At 40.7% G+C, this 20,692-nt stretch overlaps 1 protein-coding gene across 4 annotated transcripts in view; it reads right to left on the minus strand.

The window, feature by feature from the left end:
* CLIC5 (chloride intracellular channel 5) overlaps positions 1-20,692 on the minus strand; it is a 66,628-nt gene that overhangs the window by 5,136 nt on the left and 40,800 nt on the right. For all 4 annotated transcript variants that reach the window (XM_035560210.2, XM_035560213.2, XM_035560211.2 and 1 more), the window contains exons 3-4: positions 20,415-20,540; positions 18,950-19,056 (exon numbers count right to left, since the gene is read on the minus strand). In XM_035560210.2, coding sequence (XP_035416103.1) covers positions 18,950-19,056; positions 20,415-20,540 — 233 coding nt within the window. The remainder of the gene's footprint in view (positions 1-18,949; positions 19,057-20,414; positions 20,541-20,692) is intronic.

Below are 20,692 nucleotides of genomic sequence, written 5' to 3' on the forward strand. Positions count from 1 at the left end.
TGGTGAATGGAGTCAAATCCAGTTGGAGGCCGGTTACTAGTGGAGTCCCCCAGGGCTCAGTGCTGGGGCCGGTCCTCTTTAATATCTTTATCGATGATCTGGATGAGGGGATCGAGTGCACCCTCAGTAAGTTTGCAGATGACACCAAGTTACGTGCGTGTGTCGATCTGCTCGAGGATAGGAAGGCTCTGCAGGAGGATCTGGATAGGCTGGACCAATGGGCTGAGGTCAACTGTATGAAGTTCAACAAGGCCAAGTGCCGGGTCCTGCATCTGGGGCACAACAACCCCAAGCAGCGCTACAGGCTGGGAGATGAGTGGTTGGAAAGCTGCCTGGCAGAGAAGGACCTGGGAGTACTGGTTGATAGCTGGCTGAATATGAACCAGCAGTGTGCTCAGGTGGCCAAGAAGGCCAACAGCATCCTGGCTTGTATAAGAAGCAGCGTGGCCAGCAGGTCTAGGGAAGTGATTGTCCCCCTGTACTCGGCTCTGGTGAGGCCGCACCTCGAGTACTGTGTTCAGTTTTGGGCCCCTTGCTACAAGAAGGACGTCGAGGTGCTCGAGAGAGTCCAGAGAAGGGCAACAAAGCTGGTGTGGGGTCTGGAGAACAAGCCTTATGAGGAGCAGCTGAGGGAGCTGGGATTGTTCAGCCTGGAGAAGAGGAGGCTCAGGGGCGACCTCATCGCTCTCTATAGGTACCTTAAAGGAGGCTGTAGAGAGGTGGGGGTTGGTCTATTCTCCCATGCCTGGTGACAGGACGAGGGGGAATGGGCTAAAGTTGCGCCAGGGGAGGTTTAGGTTGGATATTAGGAAAAACGTCTTTACTGAAAGGGTTGTTAGGCATTGGAATGGACTGCCCAGGGAAGTGGTTGAGTCGCCATCCCTGGAGGTCTTTAAAAGACGTTTAGATGTAGCCCTTAGTGATACGGTTTAGTGGAGGTCTTGTTAGTGTTAGGACAGAGGTTGGACTGGATGATCTTGGAGGTCTCTTCCAAGCTAGACGATTCTGTGATTCTGATGCCTTGTTCCCACTAAAGCCTCTTGGCCAAGCAGCAGGGAACCACACCAGCTCTTTTGTGGCTGACTCTTAGACACAGTGGCAAATCCTGGCTTAATTGATTGACCAGAGGAACAACTGCAATCCAACTGAAAACACCCCGACAAACACAGCAGGGAGGAGAAGAATTTTAGTTCTGAAAGCAGAGCATCTAAAGCGACTGAAGTGCTGCCATCCATAAAACAAAAGTGTTGCCATCCCTTATTTAATCAATTCAAATTGCATTTTGACACTGACATTCTGCCGTCAGATCCAGGCAGTGGTGTCTTTAATCATCTGCAGCTGTGCTCCACCACACAACTTCTGCTGAAGGGTAGTAACTGCCTTGTGTGTAACATTACCCCATGTGGCAGCACTCGAAAGATTTAGCAATCTCGTCTTGGTTTGACCCATAACACCTGTTGAATAGATCTCTTTCTCTTGGTCAGCCCCAGACTATATCCTCTTACAATGAATTCATTTAGAGACAATGGAATCAAATTACTGTAATTGAATTCGATTTTTCTCATTCAGATTTTAGAAAACTGATTTAACTTTAAGTATTTTCCAGCATCCCCTTTACCCAATAAGATCATTAGTTCTTTGAGTGATCTGGGCAATATTTCCAGTGGAAATGCTACTTTAGATGCACCATGCTAGCCCATGGGGTCAATTATGTGTGTTTATAAAGACAGGAGCAACAGATAACATGGATTTATGTAACTTTTTCTGGAACTTTTTAGGGCTTTTTTTCCCTCTCTTACTGATACATCAAAATGCGTCATGGTTGTCTCAAAAACAATGCCTGGAGTGGAGCCTATTTGTGACAGTGGGAAAAACATCTATCTGAATTCATACTTGGCTCTTGCTTACAACTGCTTTAGACCAGAAATAAGCATATGTGCAGGGTTCAACACATTTGAGACCTCATTCACAGGCTCTGCTGGAACCCACGGTATCCTGAGATCTCCCACTGAAGCCACTACTAGGTGGGACCATCTCATATTTTGATAATTAAGAAATACTACTTCTGACACCTAAGACCCTGTTTAATTAATTAAAACTCTCTGATCTCAGTAAAGGTCCCAGAACAGCCAGAAAATAGAAAGGCAGCGAACAAGGGAGAACTGCCTTTCTTAACAGCATTTTGAAAAGCTAAGAGAATTACGAACCTGAAGTTGCAATTTCAAAAGGACTTTAGGCGCACAGGGTGGAATTTTTAAAGAATTTTAAAAATTTCTTGAAACTTTTTCAAGACTTTTTTTGAAATCCATATGCAAATACCCACATTGCTAATCCTAATTTCGAGGCGCCCCATCACATTCAGATTTATTTATGTAATAGATGTAAAGGCTTAATTTCCTTGAGAAGGTGCTCAGAGAAAGCCACACTTGAAATAGCAGGATGTATAAAAGAATCTTGAAAATTTTGAAGCAAGAGGCTTATGAGCCTGACATCTCAGAGAGAGAGTGAAGTGTCTCGTATTGGTATGAGTGAGAGAACTCGTTCATAGGTTTGAATTTACCAGTGACTTGCACAAGTGAGAGGTACCAAAAGCAGGTCTGTTTTTTATTTCTTACCAAATAAATTGAATAATAATAATAATGTTTGTGAAAAGTTTAGCTTTTAACAATGGTATAGGGAGAGCATTTCTCTGAAAAGTGGAAGACTGAGGTCCAAATGCCTTTTCAAAGTGGTCAGCCCAGACCTCCAAGATCAAATCCCACCAGTGGAGTATTGGGTAATCTGTATGGCTCTCCTGTGGAACTGTTGCACTTTCCACAAATTATTTCAATGGATCATCATTTAGGGCTGATAACAGGTAAAAGCCTGAAAAACTAACTGTCATTTGCTCTCTTATCTGGTCAATATTTAAGATACTCCATTAAAGATGAAAAAAAATGAACAAAGACTGAGAAATATCCTCCTCAAAAAAATCCTACAGCTCTGAAGGTTTTGGGTCCCTTGCTGAGAGAAGAGCTGTCTGGGCTCACATTGAAGAGCAAACCAAGCAGAAGAAAGATTTCAATCTGAACCTGCCGCACCATGGATATTTTGTGAAAATCTGGACAAGTATATATTGTCTTCTTTGAGAGCGCAGAGAGCAGCAGGCACTCACCAGGGCCTTGTGAATACCAGTCACAACACTAGACTGAATGAAGACATTTAAAAAGATGTGACTAACTAAAGAATGTGCAATTTTCCGTTTGTGAATATATTACCCACGACAAATTTCAGAAGTGGTTAGACAGCTAATTCTCAATTTATCCTCATGGTAACATCATTAAAGAACTGAACAGGTTGGTTGATAAGAGCTGAAGCTCCATCCAAGTCATGTTGGGATTAATCTTCCCTAATGTGTGTAAATTAAATGAATTGTTTTGAACTGAAGACCCTGAGGTTCCTCTGTAGTCAGTGGAGTCTTCTTTTCCCTGCTGTTCTTGGTGTGAGTGACCCTAAATCAGCTGTATGGAGAACTTTTCCTGAAGCGGCAAATCTCAGCCTTGCATTGTGCTGGTAATGTCAGGGTGGAGGATTCAATATTACAACACCAAGTGGAACTATGCCTGAGAATGTGGCTCTCTGCTGCTTTTGAAATTTCTACCTCCAATTGCTTCCCCACCCTGTAGACTCGCACTGTGATCTTAGAGATCCCAAATGTGACCAGCCCTGCAAGAGGAGCCCTGTCATCAGGTTACTATTGCAACATCTGCAAACGTCTGAACTCACAGAAACCATCTTTCTGGCCAGTGAAATCGCTAAGCAAAAGGACACAAGCAATTTGTTGCCTCCACAGTGATGTATTGAATATAAATTCAAATTCCAAGAAGTTTTACCTGTGGATATTCAAAATCCGTGGTGGAATCCCCTCTCTCACCCTTCACTGCTGTGTTCTGGGCTATTTATGCAGCCAAAGACAACTTACATCAGTCACAGTCCTGCTGTGTCATCCCAGCAAGAGTGAACAATGCTATCAGTAAAAAAAAAAAAACTCACAAGCTCTGTGAGTTTCCTTCTCTCCTCAAAACTATGCTTTTATACAACTTTCCTTATGAATTCTGAGTTAGAAGCCAGAGAAATAGCACTTTCCAACCTCAAAGCAACCACAGAACACTTAATGAATGTATTACCATCTGTCAAATGCATGGGGTGAGGTTCAATTTAGCTGATGATACCTAATTCACAATGACGCTCTGTTTTCAGCAAAAGGTTACTTGATGTTGAACAATGAGATTAACAAATCCTGACATGCACAGAAATACAAATAATGTAACAAAAGCTAATAATTGGCAAAATTGTGCTCTCAGTTACACTGACATAAAAGAGGAGTAACTCCACATTGTCAACAAGCTATTCCATATTTACTCCAGTTCAACCAAGACCAGATTTGGCTCTGTTATTCAAGTCTTCAAGCAAAAACTTCCTTAAACTATTAGCCCGTGCAACTATTTCCAGGGGACAAAGAGAAATCCTTCTGTCTTGAAACATTTATACCACAACTGAACAAAACATTGGAAAATGTAAATGCACAGAGCAATCCTGCAAGCCAGGGGGAGGGCCAGATTCAAGGATTCATTAGTAGATACTTTAGGTGAAATTTTGGCCATACTGAAGCCTGTGAAAGTTTTGCCGTTGACTTCAGTGGGGTTAGGATTTCTCCAGCAGCTTTTAAAGCCAAAAAAGGACTATTACAATCATTTAATCTGACCTCCCGAATAATAGTGGCCATAAAACTTCCAGCATCGTAGGTTGTTTCCATCTCTATTTTCTATGGGTCAAATAAGGCTGAAGCAAAATGGAAAGTAACTAGAAAGTAGTAAAAGAAAAATGGTTCAGAAAAAGTAAAACTGATTCAGACCATCCACACCCACTGCATTTGCAGAGGTCAGACAAGGACTCTTCTTCCCCTTCCTTGAACTCAAATATTTCCTTCCTTGTTTAATGCTGGAATGAGGAGAAATAGCAAAGCAGACAAAGCACATAAACACCAATCTCTGTGGCCTGAAGGAGCCACTGGAAGGCAAATCATTCCATCTTAAAATAGTAGCCTAGGAAAAGCTCAATTACCGCCAGAGGAGCCTTGCTCTCTCTTTTGAGAACAGGCAGACTGGCCACCTAAATTTAAAATAGCTAAAATTGGGTGAGATGACTCCTGTTTTACGTGTCTGAGTGGAACAATTTGCAGGATGAGGATTTTACATGCTAGTTATTACAGCAAAGCATGGACAGCACAATAAAAGCAATAAGAACAATTGATTCTTTGGTCAAATTGAACATAAAAACTATTTGATCTACATTAAAAGAGAGCAAAACTGCTTACATTTTTAAAACAATCTTAAAGAAAAATAACATAAATTTTCCAAACATAAAAACAAAAATAAAATTGTGTTTTAGGCTGTTTGTTTAAGTCATGCCTAGATGTTCAATCATTTTCGCATGACTTTCCAAACGTTGATAATTTTTGAATTAAAAATTTTCAATTTTTATTTCCAAATTAAAAAAAAAAAAAAAAAAGAGGAAGAAAAGGAAGAAACCTTTGTTTCAAAAAAGATTAGGAGAAAATACTTTTTTTTTTTTTTTCAAAAGTCATTATTCACCACATTCAACTCACATTTGACCATAATTTAGAATACCCACACCTCCCGTGGTATTTTTTTGTTAAATAAACATTTTATCACAAAATATTTTGTCCAAGCCAAAGTAAAATATATGTGGCCCTCTTCATAAGGGAATACCACTGATAGCACAGTGACACGACGACTTCAAAGTCATTGAGGTCCAGCAATATGATGACATTTGTAGCTATCATCTGAAATCACTTGAGACTGACCTCAGCAGAGCTGCAAGTTTCTTAATTGTCAAGCCCAGGCAAGTTCAACAAACAACGATCCATGTACAAAAATGAACAACGATTCCTGCTGCTACCCTGGACAACTGATTGATGCTTTTTCTTTTTACTACTTTCTTCCACTGCCCTCCAGTAAGATTTATCCTGTAACACACGCAAATGAATTTGGTGAAATATGCAACGAGGGAAGAGAGGGAACAGTACATAAATATTCACAGTCTCACACAAACAATCTGAGATTTATTTCTCCTTTAAAAAAACAAACCACCTTTCCTGATCACTTCCAGATTCACAGAGTTTGATATTATATGAGACCCAATACTGTTTTCTGTTAGGAGAGGAAAACCAGCTAAGAAACAACAATTTAAGGTAAGAAAATAATATCATTCTACTAGCCTGACAGTCTGATTAAAGACCAAGGATTCATATTTTCACTCCCTTTTTTCTACATCCTGCTCATTTTTTCAGGCAGACTCAACAGAGTATTGTAACTTTAATCTGGATAGATTAATCCGTCTCACATGGAGGAGCTGCGACTGCAATATGTATTACTGCCACCGTACTGCATAATGAACAGTTTATATTTCTCCCCGTGATTTCAATACAACCCTGGAGATTTGAGTGCTGCCTTGATTTCCTCTGTTTAGCCATTTAAAAGACAGGTGTCTCATCTCAGCTGGTTTTATAGGCTCCCTCTCTGCCCAGAGGTACTAAGCATCTCTGGAGGGCAATTGCCTCCAGCTGCCCGACACCTGATGCAAGCTGGTGACTCACTCCACTCATGCCCTTCTTGCTGCATGAATCGTAGATGAAACCTAAAGGACTAGCTCAGACTAGACACCAAACTTTCGGGAAGGTGAAGTTGGGCAAGATGAATCCCACCCTTTGACTATAATTTCACTGTTCACCTAAGTGATGTTAGGATAATACCCACCATTCTTTTAAAGTTACTTAGATATTTAGGGTTCACACCCCAAAGGGCAAGTACATCACCAATTTGAGCATTGCAACATCCAATTTCCAGGCATATTTCTGCCCTGTAAAATCCCCAGCTCTAAGGAGGATCTATATTGAGAGGCAAATGAGTGGTTAGTCACCAAAAGGAGGAGGATGGAGGTGTGGCTCTCATGTATCCAAGCCATTTAGATGCCTAACTCTGGGCCAAAGGTAGTTTCTGGGGTGAGTCACCTCTGCTATTAAAGATGTTCCACTCTGGATAAATAATTCAATATTCACTAGAACAGAGACTTGAGCATGTTCCCACAATAAAGGTAAATGCCCACGCTGAAAAGTAGCAATCCTCCTGTCTGTTTCCACTTGCTTAATGAATCAACGAAGACCTTGTTGTGTACACAGAAGAGAACTGAGCATAAATAGGCACATATTTTCCATGTATATTGGTCCATACATTCTGTGTATGTCCACTGAGAGAAATGGAGTTGCTAAACCCCAAGAGCACTGCAGCCAGATCTCAGGGGAACATGGAGCTGAAATTCAGCCATTAGATAACCAAAGCAACCTTAGGAAACCAGACACGCTGAAAATCTATTGAGGTACTTATGGGTGGGACTCACCTTGTCTACCTTTAGCTTTCTAAATGTTAGGTATCTAATCTAACCTAGCTGTCCAAGGCAGATATGTAGATAATGTTAAAAGGCAACACTAAAGTAATTTCCCTTCCCTCCCTACCCCATCTACAAACCTTTAGGATGTGGACTGCTCAATCAGAGCTTCATCCCAAAGGTCTGGGATATTTTGACTGACCTGTCAAAATCCACAAAAAGCGTGTTGCTTGAGCAGAAACCTCAACTCCCCAGGTAAATTTCCCTCAGCCAGAGCACAATGATCCACGGGCTAGGAGGTAACCTGGATTTGGGAGACGTGAGTTCAAGTCTTTTCTTCCCAGCTATTCTACATGACCTTACATAAATGATTTAAATTTTCTATCTACTTCCCATATACAAAATAAGGATGATAGAACTCTTCAGCGACACACTTTACATTGGTAAAAGCAGTAATGCACCAGCCATGAATATTTGTTTCAGGTTAGAGAGAAATAAACTGTAACTACAACAAAAGTAAGAGGCATCATCCTATTTTTGTGATAGCACCCATCCTACTCCCAGATTAAGCCTGGTGAAACAGGTGTATTGATAACGTCTTCAGAAAGAAAACTAAACACGTAATTCTCAAGTTTCTAGAAAGTTTGTTTTGACTTGGTTCTAGTTTTAGGTTAAATCTCAGGTTTATTCCTTCCCTTTTCTTAGTTTTAATGTGTAGTCAATAAATAAATATAATGTTCGTAACGCTATCATGAAGAACACAACTGGAGCACCTTCAAATGCTATTTTTTAAGAAGAAAACCCAGGTGTTAGTGACACCAAAAGCAATGTTCATTTACAAGTCTCCTAGGAGTCCAAGCGACCCTGAGGGCAGGAAGCAACTGAATGTAAAACTACTGGCCTACAAGTGCCCCAGGAAGGGCAGCACCTAACTTGCATTTCACAAATCATCATAACCCTATAGCAGCACGTAAGTGACAAGCATCTCTTCTAGATCAAGTCCCCAAGGGCCTAATCCTGACCTCTGCAATGCTAGTCTTGTGCAGGTGTCCCTAAACCAAGTGCAGACAAGCAGCAGCTGATTTGCATCAGAACCCTGAAAAAAAAATAAAAAAAAAGAAGAAGAAGAAAATCCTTACACATTATCAAGACATGCAGTTATAGTATGAGATAATCACTCTGGTATCTTGATTTTTAACATACTGTGTGTTTACTCTGAGTGTGAAGTTTTGGTTTACTAGCACAGAGCAAACAAGATGATTTGGGGACTGACAAAGGAAAATTAGCTACATGTTTCTGCATTAAAATGAGGGAAAAGTTAGCTTCTTGTAGAGCGTGCAACTGGGCTTTAGTGACAGTGCTGTGGGGACCCCTTGTGTTCTAATGTTTAAGCAAAGAAAATTGTTCTACAGGCTGTTGGTACTTCCAACTTTAAGATTAATTTATTTAAATCCTGGAGGTATAGTGGAATAAAGTCCCCTTTTGTTTACAGTGGGATAATCCCAGTTGCACTCCAACAATTCCAACTAAGTTATTTCACTTAAACAACGGCGAGGACACGTGAGAGGGAAGCAGCAATGCCTAGCCAGCAGAATCTGAGAATGAAATTTTAAAGCTTATTGGGTCCCCAGATCCCACTGTTCACTTAGCAGATCTCAGCCTCAACTTATTTTATTTTAATGTTTCTGGTATCCTCAGGTTCTGCTGGCTAGGCATTGCTGTTTCTCTCTCATGTGTCCTTTGTGCTCAAAAAAATCATTACTAAGATATAAAATAAAATAAAAAAAAGAGACGATGAGAATTACAAATGACTTGTCTTTATTTTATTCCACTATTTCTCTGCTTTTGACATTTGTGTTTCAAGCCTCACTAAATGACTTAGGGATCATCACGATTGTGCCTCAACTTCAGTGTTCTGAAAGGAGCAGTAGCAAAAAGATTAAGTTATGTTGGGATGCCTAAAAAATTTCCAAGCAGTAGTAGGGAGGTCATACTCCCTCTGTTGCAACAGCCCTGTTGTGACAAGTATGAAGAACATTTTTCCCAGTTCTGGAGTCCCCAATTAAAAAAAGGCTTAGGAAATTCCAGAGAAAGGTCAAAGGAGAACAAAAATACAGTGCTCAAGGACTGGAAAACAAGCCTCAAAATGCCAGGTTTGAAGAGTTTATTTGTTCAGCTTATCAGAGAGAAGGCCAGGAGGCTAAATGTGTGCAGCCACTCACCCATGGGCAAAATATCTGTGAGGTGTGAGTGAGCAATGTGAGCAGAGCTCTGCTGACAAAGGCATGGGGAGGTCTAATGGCTGGAAGCTGGACAAATTTCAGTTTCCACATTGCCAAAGCACTGCACTGCTTAAGGAACAAGCAAGGAGGGAGCAGAGGCAGACTTAATTTCTTGGGGTGTTTATAAAGGGCTAAGAAAAGGTAGTTTTAATCCAGTTCTGGCGAAAATGGGAGAAAATGGGATGGAGGGGGATAGCGCTGCATGGGCAGGTCACAGCCTAGGTGCTTTTACATCCCTAGTGTCATCTCCAATGTCCTGGAACAAGGACAGAGCTGGGTTGCTTGTACTCAGAGAATTTGCTACTCAATAGTAAGGCAGTAACTGTAATTAAATCTTATCTCTCAAGACCTGATCACGGTATCGGGGAGCAGATGGACTTTGGATTAGGCAGGCCAATGCCTTGAACTCAGGGATAAAGTATTGCTGCATAGATGCCTTCCTCACACTTTTAGGGTCATCCTGACTCTAGGTTAAGGTTCAGAATATTTTTTTTTCAGCTTTGACTGTCTGAGTCACCAGGGATTCACCTTCTGCAGTGCAAAATATGGACCAGCTATTGCCATCACCTGAGCAGCTCTCATTCAATAAATTCCTCCGTGGGAGGGGCATTGTGCATCAAAGACACTTCCGTTTCTCCTGTTCTCTGCTCGAATGCAAAACAACTTATACTGTAAAGGACTGAAATACTAACATATTTGCTAATGAGCAAAACTGACTGGGTTGTGCTTTGTAAGAGACCTTAATAAAAAAAACAAAGGTCCTTCTAGCCTCAAACTCTTTGAATTTTTTTTTATTTATTTATTTTTGCAATCAGAAAAAAAATCTGGATATTAGAGAAGAACTGTGTCTCCAATTCCCATTTAGTCACCTTTTTTTTTTTTTTTCCCAGCACTGTTTTCAAGCTAAATGTCAACTCTTTAAGATCTCCTTTAATAAAGAAAATTAGCAACACTGATTTTCAGTTGTCTTATTCTTCTCTTCCCACTTATTTTATGAAGAACATTTGCATGCATAAAACAAAAAATATGTTTTGGGAAAAACAGATTCTGGGCCAATCCTTCTCCCTTTGAAGTCACTAACAGTTTTGCAAACTGACTTCAGCAAAATCGGGAGCCAGTCACTGGGCTCTCTGTCATGTGATAGCTCACACTACCATTGCTAAATATAAGCCTGTGTACCCTCTTGGGATTGTAGGACCAGTTGGGTGCTTAATTCTAGACATTTGCTCATGTAAGATTTGGATATTTTACTGAGTAATGCCATAACTTCACTGAAATCTTGATGCATGCTTATGATGCACCGAGTATATTGCAACTGGTGGAGTTACCCACCCGTGCGAAACAGCAGAGCAATGAAGTTAAAACCGAATCCTAAATAATAATGTAATTTAGGCCTTCCATTCCAGCAGCGAGGCACTTAATGCCTCCCAGGACTGCTGCCGCCAGATTGCTCTAATCCATTTCCAGCTGTGCTACCGCTCCTGTGTGAAAGCAAGGGAGCTCGGCTGGGAAACAGAACAAAGAATCCCAGTGCAGCCAGCAGCACTTGGAGGAATATTCAAACACACAGGGGAAATAATTCCCTCTTAAAGAAGAGCATCTGCCAACTACTGTTCCCATTGCAAGGATTTCAGTCTAGGCCTGGCCTGTGCATATAGGCCCTGATTCAGCAAATGCTCGGGAACGTGCCGTCATTTGAGCGCACCATTAACTTTGTGGACTTCAGCTCATGTTGTCACCTAGTTTTTAGGGTTTTTCATGTTCTCTGTCACATATGTATATAAATATATATATTCTTTCTTTCTTTTTTTTTCTCTGTCCCTCCATATGGCATGCTGTGCTCTCAGAGCTACACCAACATGCGTGCACAGATGTGTCAGAAAATGATGTCTGCGAGTACATTAATGGTAAATGTTTACTGTTCCCAGAAAGCCTGCAGCTAAGCATGCTAATCAGCATTACCAAGTCCCTGCCTTGGAGGTCCTGCAGTCTGACCACATCTGGACTTACAGAGAGTTTTAGTCGTCTACTGGCTTCAAATATTATTTTTCACATTTCCATCAGGAAATCTTCATGCCTTAATTAGCAAAATTAAGTTGAAAGGTCTTAGAGGAAGAAAAAAACCTAAATGATAGGAAAGTTCAGAAACTTTCCCTAGTAAGGTACATACTTCTGAGGTTAAGACGACGGTTTGTTATCACTTTGAAAAACTGAAAACCTCTTCCTTCCAATGGCATAAAATTTCAGTTCTTAGTCTTGGCAGGTCAAAAGATATCGGTCCTTAAACCTGTCACTGGTACCAGACAGAATATTGATTGCTCTGGGCCACCAGCCAGCATAATTTTGAGGGAAGTTTTCAAAAAGTGATTTCTCCAGCAAACTTCTTCTGTAAAATGCTGTTTCTGAGCATTTTAGAATTGGTCTTTGATTACTGGGCAGAATGGAGATAAAGCAATTTAGGATGGACGCTGAGTGCAACTTGCTGCACTTCTTAACAAGTTCGCACACAGCTATCACCACTATTTTAGTGATCTTTATATGTGTGTTTTTATAAAAGACAGGGTGGAGAACAGTTTTATTAACATATCATGAGTGAGTTATACGGGTCATCCCAAATGAACGGCAATAAAATCTTTATATCACACTCACCAACATGTATTCGGTACTTTATGTGCCACAAACGTTGCAGAAAAGCTATTTTACATATGTTTTAAAGACTGGGTATTTTTTTTATACTAGGACTGGTTTTGTAAAGCTGCCAGGCACTTTAGTTACCGCGAACCCAACAGTGTTCAGCTCAGAGGGAGCCATAAAAACTTGTTTAAAATGTTCTAAAATAGCTTTTTTGTCCGTCAAAATGGCACAGTTAAAGATCTGTCATCCTGAGACATTCCATAGCTAGAAAGCCCATCACAAAGCAACTCCTTCTCCCTAAAATGATTTTAAAAGCTATTTCTAGTCCATCCTGGTTGCACGACAGAAAACTTAATATCGTCACTGTGTAGGACAAATTATGGCTCATGCCTATATATTTATGTGGCACCTTGAAAATCTATGCAAAAGTTGTAAAGCACTAACATCGGTCCTGAATTAGAGCCTGCTCCAAGATTCCTGCTGAAGGAAACTCCTGATCCATCTAAGGGCATTCAAACAGCTTTTTTTACCTTGCTCCATTAAAATCAACAGGAGCTTTGCCAGGAACTTTGCTGAGCAGAGGCTGAAGCTTTTAGGCACAGCAAAGGACAGAAGGATCAAAGGCTCGGGACAAGCTGTGTCACGGCTACAGCCTGACCTCTTTGGATGTGAAAAGCCAGGCTGGAAGGAAGCAAGGTGACCTGCTGCCCTTCCCCAACAGGCAAGAAGATGCTTTGGGAAAAGATGCTGTGCTCCCCTATGCCTGTATGGTGATGGAGAGCAGACCAGATCCCGTTTGTTGGGATAACACAGGCTGACCCACAGCATCAAGGAGCTCACTGCAAAGGGTCTGCACCACGGATCCATTACTGCAGTAAATATTCAAGGTGGGGTTTTGGACTGAATTAATATTCTGCTGGTTTAAGGAGGTATGTGATGGCTTCTAGAAAGGATCAGAGCACACTGTCCAGCCTGTGCACCTACCTATACTGTGGGTCTGACTCTTCTCAGCAGAAGTAACTCCACAGAGTCGCAGCAGCTTAAAACTGATGTAGGCCAGCCTTAATCCCAGCCGTGTCCATGTTTGCATACCTACTGTATGCACACACACTCAGCACATGAAGAGAGCCATTTCCCACCTCACGCGCTTAACCACAGAGTGTGATGTAGCTACTGAAAGAGGTGAACAGCATTTAATCACATGTAAGTTAATGATTTAAATGCTCTTTTATTTTTGGCCTCTTGATGTAAATCCAAACCAGACACGTGGAGTCCTCTGGTCAGACGGCTGGAAATTCCTGTGCACAAAATCATGCTGGTGGTCTCCCAGCTCAGCGCCTTCTGAAGAGCTGTACAGTGAAATATCCTTCCGTACCACTAATGAATGCGCCCACCCACACTGGAGCTGGTGCCCCCTAAGAACTCAATTCAAGAACAACTTTTAAGCTCATAAATGAAATCAAAGGGCTCATTCTATGAGCCAAAGAACTTAGAATTTGAGGCGGAATGGTTAATGGGTGGTTACTACAGGCTGTCCCCTTGGTTTGCAGTATACAGGCTTGCAAGAAAAATAATAAGCAGGATACTGAATACATACACAGCATTCCAATTAATTAAATTGCATCCTCCTCGGATGAATAGATAAGTTGTTACTACCTCGGTTACTGTACAGAGCTTGAGTGATTTGCTCAGCATCAACAAAAGGAACCAGAGCAAACTCCCAGGACCTCGGTTTTTCTCCTTGTGCTCAGACAAGGCCTCCTAGATATTACGCAGCTGCAAAGCAGCCCAAAAGTCTCAGATTTGTCATGCAAACTTGAGCAACGTGGACCTGAGGAAGAGATAATTTTGAAGAATACTGCCACTGCTTTATTCCGTGAAGGAGAATGAGCCATGAAGTGAATGAGCACTTCTCATAATTTTGAGTGGCCAAGTCCAGTGGCAAGGGCTGGAGGACCGAATAACCCAGTTGTGCTATCTAAGCCAGATGTCGACCTATTCCTGCGATGAGATGATCACTCCTTCAGAGAGGCCTGTTATAAAATTATCAAGTGACATGGGGGGTGGAAGGAATCAAGCCCGTTGTAATTGAAGTGACTTGAAATAATAAATGCACACACTTTCTTTAAACACAGCTTGCCACATCCTGAGAATCTGGAATCAATTCCTTCCCTTTTAAGAAGCTTAAAAGTGGTGGGACTTTGATATGGCATGAGCATGTTTGCTTCTGGGCTTACAACCCTAGCCAGCCCTTTCAACATTTTTATATTATAAGACAGAAAAGTTAGCAAAACAAAGATGGAAAAAAAGCATCAGAGATTCAGGGAGCTATTAAATCAGGGCAGCCTAGCTGCCAAATACCTTTGGTAAGTGAATGAATCATGATCAATAACATATTGCCATGCAGCCTTACACGAGAAGGTTATCACCTGTTTCTGTGCCAGACATGAAACATAATGGCATGTGGCTAATGAAGTACTGCGTGAATCCAGAAGAAAAAAAAAAAGGAAGAAAGGAAGAAAGGAAGAAAGGAAGAAAGGAAGAAAGAGGGAGGGAGGGAGGGAGGAAGGAAGGAAGGAAGGAAGGAAGGAAGGAAGGAAAAGAGAGAAAGAGAAAGAGAGAGAGAGAGAGAGAAAGAGAAAGAAAAGAGAAAGAGAAAGAAAGAAAGAAAGAAAGAAAGAAAGAAAGAAAGAAAGAAAGAGAAAGAAAGAAAGAAAGAAAGAAAGAAAGAAAGAAAGAAAGAAAGAAAGAAAGAAAGGAAGGAAGGAAGGAAGGAAGGAAGGAAGGAAGGATGTGGGGGAAGTAGTATTATTCTATGTGATTTTAAAACATTTTACCTCTAAGTAAATTAAATTCATCCAGACAATTTTTTCCCTGAAAATTTTGTCAAAATCCATAGGTTACTATGAAGCACTTCTCTTCTGACAATGTCACATTTGTAGGAGGAAACTATCTTGGCAGAAGGAAACCTAGTTTGTCAAGGGGATGTTTCATCCTTGATTGTAAAGCTTCCTGCTTTATATGTTCACATATTTGCCAGCAGAGGGTATCACAATCTTAGAAACAAACAAACATATGTATCATCGTGTCTACTCATTTACATGCAAGAATTCAAACACTAAACTAAGAAATTACAAATCCTATTTTTTTCATGACATTTCCCCTTTGAGGGAAATAAAATAAAATCATTTAGGCACTTAAAGGCTACAGACTCTGTTATCAGTGTCTTCTTACCACCTCTCCACAACAAATAGCCAAGTGATGGCATCACTTGAAGTCTGAAATTGTTGCACGACCCAAGCTGTAAACCCTCCTGAGAGAAACACTAGTTTGGGCTTATCTTTGGCATGCATTGGGTTCTCATTAACTCTCACATCCAGTATCCTCCTACTGTGTGAATCTCATTAATAATCCCTACCACTTCACACCACTTTTCGGCAAAGATTTCATAGCCACAGGCTGTAGTGAGAGCTCATATTACTTAGACCTCATGATCTCTGCTAAACCAGGATGCCCTGAAGAATGATCATATATAATTTTACCTAACCACATTTCTTGCAGCTAGAGATCACTGGATGTTACAAATTCCCAACCTGATATCCCATACCTTAATGAATTCACCACCCTGACTTCCAAGTTAAAAGACTAAAATTTAAACAACCTGATGTTTGGTGATTTAGGATACTTGGTATCCAACACTTTCCTATTCCCAACCAAAAACAATTAGAATTATTTTTGATGTAATGGTCTGGGGTCTCCATTCTGTTTTGGTTTTACTGACAAGTGTTCTTCTATTTTGATCATGTGCAACATATGTCCCAGTCACTGGTGTGGCTTTCCAGTTTAACCCACAAATTTGAGTAAGCTGAAGCTAGGACTCAATATAGAGGATGGCTATGAGACATATGCCATCACCTTTATTAGAGAGCTGCTGTGTATAGGAAATAGCCACAACTAGCAACCTCTGTTCATTGTGGACCTTACCTACTCACATGGAGATAGGAAAAGGGACATTCCCCCTAATTATATAGAATCTAGTATATGGTATCTAGTATATAGTATTATCACATATTATGTTACCATATATCATAATATATATCATCATTTATCATGTATTATATACCATCATATATAATATATTTAGAACTTGCTTTCTGTTTTTACAGAACAATATATAATTATTTCTGCTGTTATATAGGGAGGATAAGCTGCCAGAACCTTCCGCAAAATGGCATATATCAGATCAAGGCTAGAGCTCCAGATCCCTTTTTGATTGCTGCTGCGATTTTAAAAAATACCCATCCAAAATAGCTGCATTAGGAATTATGTCTACAGTGATATGATCCTTTCCTTTCTTTTTTGCACATAGTCTCCTTCCAGCCCAAGAAATCTAACATAGCTACCTTTTAATTAGCTCACTATCTACCATCCAAATCAGCCTTCAGAATAACTGCTGTAGGTTCAGATAAACTGGAAAGGATACTTCAGTGGGTAAAATGTCCCTGAGATAAGGGAAACACTTTTCTTGCTCAGCCCTTGAAAAATGGAAGTCAATTACTCTGCTAAAATTGAGGTCTAATTCCCAGATTTCATAAATCTCCACTCCCAGACTCCAGTACTCAGAGGTCCACAAGCACTTCACAACAGTGCTACAAAGAACACGTAGGTACTCTGCTCATCTCAGCTTTATTCTCCTTGTGCTTCAGCACTCCAGCTGCAAAAAATTAAGCTAAAAACATTTCTCTGCTTCAAAGAGGAAAGCTGAGTACCAGTGTGTGTCTGGCTATCAAAGGAACATGACCCAGCAACAAAATGCGGTGAGGAAGTTTACACAGAACAAAGTTTGTTGCTGTCTTGCAGCTTACTATCTCTTTTCCCTACAACCTTGGTATGCTCAATTGCCTTTGAGAAGGATTTTCATTTTCTTTGCAAGCGTACCTAAACCAAGTTTGCTAGGCAGAACTAGGGAAAGCTCCCATTAATCACACTGGAGATAGAACAAATGCAGACAGCCCACCAGGAGCGCTTTGCAGGGTTAGATTCTTTATCTCACAGTAGCAGATATCCAACCTTGAATTCCAGCACTGGTTACAGCCAGATGCAGACACCTCTAGGACTGCCATTTATTACCAGCAGGAGCTGCCAGCCCTTACAAGTCTGGGGATTTGCATTTTGCAGAGTCACTGAGAAGCAGCACAGCAAGATTTTACATGTGGACAAATACTTGTGACAGTTTTAGAATACAAGGGGCAGCACAGCTGAATTTAAGGCTTACAATTGCACCACGGACCATAAAAATTCCTCGTAAATGGCCAAGATATTTATTTTAACTGTAACATCTATTCAAGTTAACTCTTAATTTATCTTCTTTTTACAAGCCTTCCTACAGAGGTTAGCTGAGCATCCCATTGGCAGCAGACAAAAAAATAACTTTTTAGCATCCCTGCGAAGTGAAGTACTATAATTATTTCCTTCTGTTAACAACACAAAAAATATTAAGGAGCAGATTTTTATCTGACATAAATCATCATTTCCCCATTTTCATCTCATGAGTCAGCCCCAGGCAATGAAATATAATCACACAAATGAAATCTGTGGCAGAGCTGGAACCTGAAAAATCTACTTTTCTCTGAACAGTGTGATGACTGCATGGTGTTTAGCATGCCTTAGGTCTCTGTGAAATTAGTAATACAAGGTAAGATGAACGTCAATGAGTGACTGCAAGTCTTCTACTAGCTCATCTCAAGGGACGTGGCAGTGTAAATCCATTCGCTTTCATGGAGCAACAGGAGCTTGCACTAGCTGGAGCTGTGCCTCTCTGAAGGGAAAGGAATGTGGAGAAGAAAAGTGATTTCATTAAGAAGAGAGTGTAGGATGCATGTAAATATGCATGGCATCCAGCTTCGGGGGGGGGAGTAGTTCTTTTGACACAAATGTATGAGGGAAAGTCTGGAGTGTACAGTGTGCAATTATATTTCTTAAAGCCACTTCTTTCATTCAGTTACTTTCTGTAATTCATTCACTTTCATTCAATTACTTTCTGTCCCAATATGACTCAGTTTATATCAGCAAATGAGCTATACTACCACAACATAACCATGAGATACGTGGGAGGAGAGTCTGGTGTAAATGCCTGTATCTAAGAAATTATGCAGGGTAAAAAGGCACAGATTGCTCTCCATTCATTCACTCATTCATTCACCAATAATTCAGTGCTAAACTTTTAGTGCTGTGTCTATTGCTGTCACAATTTTGGACCCAGGCAACTAGCACTCCAAGCAGTGCCTGGCCCGAGTAGAGGCGTTAGAGTGAGCCACCAGCCAAATCCAGTAGTTCTGTGGGATCCTGTTCTGGTGGAGAAGTTTGCCTACTGCTGAATGCTCTGTCCTTGTTTTACTCACTGGTATAGATGTAACTAATTCGACTGTGGACATGTGAAGTACATCTGAACTTACCGTCTCAAACTGATCAGCAGTGGTACCTGATGTCATCAACACAGTTCACAATAAAATTAGGGGAAAACAGCAAAATTATTCAGCTTCTAAGCACAAAAACTCCCCAGCACATTTGGTAATGACTCTACTCACCAGCATTATCCTGCTGCTTGGTGTTTTTGATGTATGCAGAAAATTTGGAGAAGATATCGATTCCAGCAGTGTTTGATTCCCGGTGCTTAGCAGCCAGCTTGGGATATCTGAAAGGAGGTTGGAGATTCACAGCATGTTACCAGCAGTATAGTCATGATTACAGATACAGTTTAAAAGAAGACATTTTTAAAAAGCCCTTTACAAGGAACAGCAATTAGCATTGTCATTTATCTCAAACCAACAGCTTGGCAAGACCCTCTTAATGATATCTGTATCTGTCAAGGCAGAGAGTAGTTACACAGGGATGGCTTCAGGACAAAGGTAATTACACTGGTGCTTTATGTGACCACCATCCAAGATACAGTGGCCTTAAATCAGGAGGAAGCATAAATTTCCAGAAAGGTGCAGGGGAGGCTGGCAGCCAGCTCTCTCTGTTATGAATGGCAGTCATGTCTAGCTCCCTGCACTGAAAATGTCTGCCAGGATGTAATAGCAAGGCATGTTAGCATCAGCCAGGTGAAGGAACATAAAGTTTTCAGTCTTCTAATTGTTGTTTTTATAGACATCTGGCACAAAGGGATATATTGATTTGAAAGATCAACATGAACTAATGACTCCTACTGATTTCAGTGATCTTGGACTAGACTACAGAAAGCTTCAGTACCTGATCTCTTGCCTCACGACTGGCCCTATGGCTGCTCATTCAGTTGGAGGTAAAATGCTCCATAAGGAACTGAGAATATTTTCATTGATTCATAGATTTTAAGGTCCAAAACACAAGCCAGCAATCTTTTCTCTCTGTTATCCTTGTACTAAGTCCAAAATGCTTGACTAACTAAGGCATATCTGGTGAATCTGACATGTTCCTCGGCTGTTTGTTCCAATGCTTATTCATACATATTGAAAAAATCTGTGCCCTATTTCTAATCTGAATTAGGTTGGTTATAATTTCCAGTCATGGGCTCTTGTCATTTCTTGATGAGACTAATGAGCACTTTTCTGACTCCAGAGCTCCTTGTACTCTGCACAACAGTTCCCCTTCCAACCTTTTTAATACAACACACAGCTCAGAAGCCTTCAGTTTTTAATGATAAAACACTTTTACTGGCACAGATATTTTGTGTGGCAATGCTCTGCATCCATTCCAAGTTATTTTTAGCTCTGTAAAATGTGGACACCAGACCCCTACAATTTTTTTATTATTATTTATTTTTTAGCATTGGTCTCCTTAATTCTGCATACAAGGGCATCCTGAAATGTGTACAGAGAAAACATTCTGCAGTTATTAGTCATACAAGTAACTTTCACACATGGAAGTCATCTCACTGAAGCCAGCAAGTTTCATAAATAAATATTACTCCTGTAAGTAAAGATTGTAGGAGGGAGTGCTTTTTAGGAACTCCTCTTAGGACATCTTTCATTCCTAGGAAATGGAATATTGACTGAAAAAATCCCAAGTTCTTACTTTGGAGGTGCAAGAGTCTCTTCCAAGAATTCCTCAATCTTGTTAACATCTGTCTTGACTTCTCCATTAAAAGTCAAGAAAGGTGGGTGGGTCCCAGGAGCCAGATTGTGTAGATCAGCTGGCTTTCTGCAGAGAGAAAAAAGGTCATGGAATCACCAATCTTTATGGTCAGGTAGCTGCACAGATATTTACAGTTCCTGCAAAATCAGTTTGCCCTTCTATTTCTTGAGCAGTTTGTGGTGAGAATACTTTAAAGTACCCTGAACACCCTGTTTAAT

Source organism: Cygnus atratus, chromosome 3 (genome assembly GCF_013377495.2).
Source record: "Cygnus atratus isolate AKBS03 ecotype Queensland, Australia chromosome 3, CAtr_DNAZoo_HiC_assembly, whole genome shotgun sequence".
Lineage (NCBI taxonomy): Eukaryota > Metazoa > Chordata > Aves > Anseriformes > Anatidae > Cygnus > Cygnus atratus.